The sequence below is a fragment of the Triticum dicoccoides genome, chromosome 1A (assembly GCF_002162155.2).
Source record: "Triticum dicoccoides isolate Atlit2015 ecotype Zavitan chromosome 1A, WEW_v2.0, whole genome shotgun sequence".
Lineage (NCBI taxonomy): Eukaryota > Viridiplantae > Streptophyta > Magnoliopsida > Poales > Poaceae > Triticum > Triticum dicoccoides.
In genome coordinates, this window is record NC_041380.1 from 602,168,795 (window position 1) to 602,171,641 (window position 2,847).

General features: G+C 41.7%; 1 protein-coding gene across 1 annotated transcript in view; it reads right to left on the minus strand.

The window, feature by feature from the left end:
- Nucleotides 1-303: 303 nt before the first annotated feature.
- LOC119294958 (ATP-dependent Clp protease proteolytic subunit-related protein 1, chloroplastic-like) overlaps nt 304-2,847 on the minus strand; it is a 5,590-nt gene continuing 3,046 nt past the window's right edge. The window contains exons 3-9 of the mRNA XM_037573274.1: nt 2,626-2,835; nt 2,418-2,522; nt 2,232-2,294; nt 1,198-1,309; nt 1,042-1,103; nt 762-944; nt 304-666 (exon numbers count right to left, since the gene is read on the minus strand). Coding sequence (XP_037429171.1) covers nt 565-666; nt 762-944; nt 1,042-1,103; nt 1,198-1,309; nt 2,232-2,294; nt 2,418-2,522; nt 2,626-2,835 — 837 coding nt within the window. The 3' untranslated portion in view covers nt 304-564. The remainder of the gene's footprint in view (nt 667-761; nt 945-1,041; nt 1,104-1,197; nt 1,310-2,231; nt 2,295-2,417; nt 2,523-2,625; nt 2,836-2,847) is intronic.

Here is a 2,847-nt window from a genome sequence, read left to right on the forward strand (position 1 = left end):
CGTATTTTCATTGATCATTGTAACATTTTATTTCTAATAACAAAAGAGTGGGGAGAGAACCTATTGATGCGAAAGATTTCAACATGAGTGTGAGCATTTAGATAATATAGATGGGGTTTTTAATGATGAGCATGACGTTAAGATAAATATTAGAGCAATTTTCTTGAACTTCAAAATACTGCTAATGCAGATTATAGATGATCCCCAATAACAAGCATTTTTTTAATATCAACATTAAAATAAATATTAGAGAAGTTTTTAAAGAAATATTATATAGAATTATAGAGCATGACGGTTGTAGACTTACTGATAATATCGAACTTCAAAAGATTTTCCGAAATTCGGGGTTCACTATCACATCTGCCACAGCCAAAGTTGACAAAAATTCGGGGTTTCCACTAGTGAAATATGCCAGACAATACAAGATGGTGGCAAAATATGGGTGCTGTATAGTGCGAGTGCAACGTTTTCATCAGCTTCATCTATCCCAGACAACAGGCGGATATCTTCTAAGTCTACAACCTGTGGCAGCACAGTCGCCTGAGCGTATCTTTGCCTTCTAGTCTATCTGGGAGCGGTCGGAGTCGACCATCGCCCAGCTCCAGCTGGTGCGCGCTTCCCAGACTGCCGCATCTCCTGCGCCTTGGCCAGCTGCGCCGTCAGGTCCTGATGTACGACGAACAGTTCATCAGCGCAAAGCCCCCGTGGTATGTTATAAATCACACATGGATGAACAAGACAAGGGGCTAAAAAGGTGGTACCTTCGGCTTGAACGAGCCGTCCAGCGAGTGCAGGATCGTGTCCGCGAGCCCGTAGTCAATGGCCTCCTGCGCGCGGAAGTACCTCGGGCCTCTCAGGAACTCCGCGAGCTCTTCCTTCGGTTTACCGACTCCCTTGGACACGAGCTCCAGGTAGTAGTCCGTGTTGGTTTCCAGCTCTTTTGCCTGAGGACAAAACAAAATATTCAGTGCATAGTGCAACACGGCAGTATCATGTCGCGGGTCAGATCTACTCATATCGGAAAGGAGAGTTGAGTTTCACCTTAATCCACATATCAATGGCAGCTCCACCGGATTTGTGGACCTTGGGCAGGTGCAGTTTAGCTGCAGTTCAGAAATGCGCATCAAGAGATACTTAAGACTACCGTGTCAGAATCATATATCTGTGTGGCCTGGGAATCCAAGAAAAGAGACATACTTATCGAATTTGGTAACACTCCTCTTTTACCCTTCATCCCCAGGGAAAGAAGCATTGCAGCCTGACCATACGCCATGCTAAGATTGATGGTGTAAACCTTAGCTTTGCTTCTCTGTAGAACCAAGAAAAATATGATAGGAGTCAGGCAGAACTCTTTTGTGTATGTAAGAAAATCAACGTGGATAGTCCTAACGCTTTAAAGGGAATGGAATGCTTCGTTCCATTTGATTTATCAATGGAGTATGTTAAGATGTAACTGCACAGACTGAGGGATACAAGCATCCATCTTCTGCAGATCCATGGTTTGCTAAACACTAATCAAGTGAAGTCAAGAGCCCTTACAACCAAAGGTGGAGGCAAGAAAAGGGCGTTCCCAGTGCTGAAACTCTTTTTGTGCATAAATAAATATCAATGCCGATAGTCATATTGCTTCAATGGAAATGGAATCCTTCATCCCGTGTTATCAATGGAGTGTGATAAGGTGTTACTGCAGTCTCAGAGGTAAAAGCAACCAACTACTATAGATCCAGTTTCATGGTTCACTAAACACAAGTGAATTCAAGAGCCCTTACAATGAAAGGTGCAAGCAAAAGCTAGAAGAAACAAAGTAAGAGCCATCATCTCTGATAGCAGAAACAACTACAGCCAATTGATCTTTGCTTCAATGTTCGGGAAATATGAAGGAACACAATCAAATATGCAGAATATTCAAACCGCTATAAACTAAAAAACCCAAGGGCTGAATAGATTGGCATGCTGCAACGACATGCACATTTGTGCAGAAACTTCTGGACAATCATGATATAGAAAATTTGCAACATAAGGACAATAATTACTTGCCCGGTCCCAAAATGTAAATATGCCCTGGGGCTATAATAAAAACAGAGGATCATTAATGCAAACATAGTTCATGGATCCAACCCCATATGCAAATATCAACATGAGATATGACGAATTATGTGTAATATTATGGGCATGATAGAAAGGTATGTCGAGTTTCCAGTTAATCTGAGTGACAATAGATAAGGGCTTACATTAATGAAATCAGCAATTGCATAGGCATCAGTTTCAGATGCGACCAGCTCGTTATTTTCATCCTATTGCAGCACAGAGAATAGGAGTATCAATACTCAAATAATGTCAAAGAGAATGGAAAATTGCATGTTAACAATTTAGAAAAAAATGTTGTTTCCGATATCAATATCTAAGTACTTACGTACCATGGTTCCTGTTGAGTTTATATACAAGTAAATTGGCTTCGTGCGGTCATCATAGTCTAGCCACAGAAACTGAGCAGCAATAAGCTCAGTTACAGCTGGAACAATCTAGCAATAAGACAAGGAAAACACAAGGTTAGCATTTTGGTAGTTGAAACCTTATAAATTCAGTGTTGCACATAAGAAATAAGACAGAAGGTTGATCTCTTACTGGCATTCCAAGAAATATAATTCGGGAGTCCAACAGCAATGATGGCAGATCTGGGGCTGAGCTTCTCATTCTTCTATATCCTTTCCCTGCTCTTCCCATGCTCATGCTGGGCATGCCCATACCCATGCTGTAACTCGCAGGGCCCGCATGCGTGCCTGATAAGGAGTACATACCGAATTCATCATAACTCCTCAAAGCAGAAACGCTTTCCTGCATTTAAGC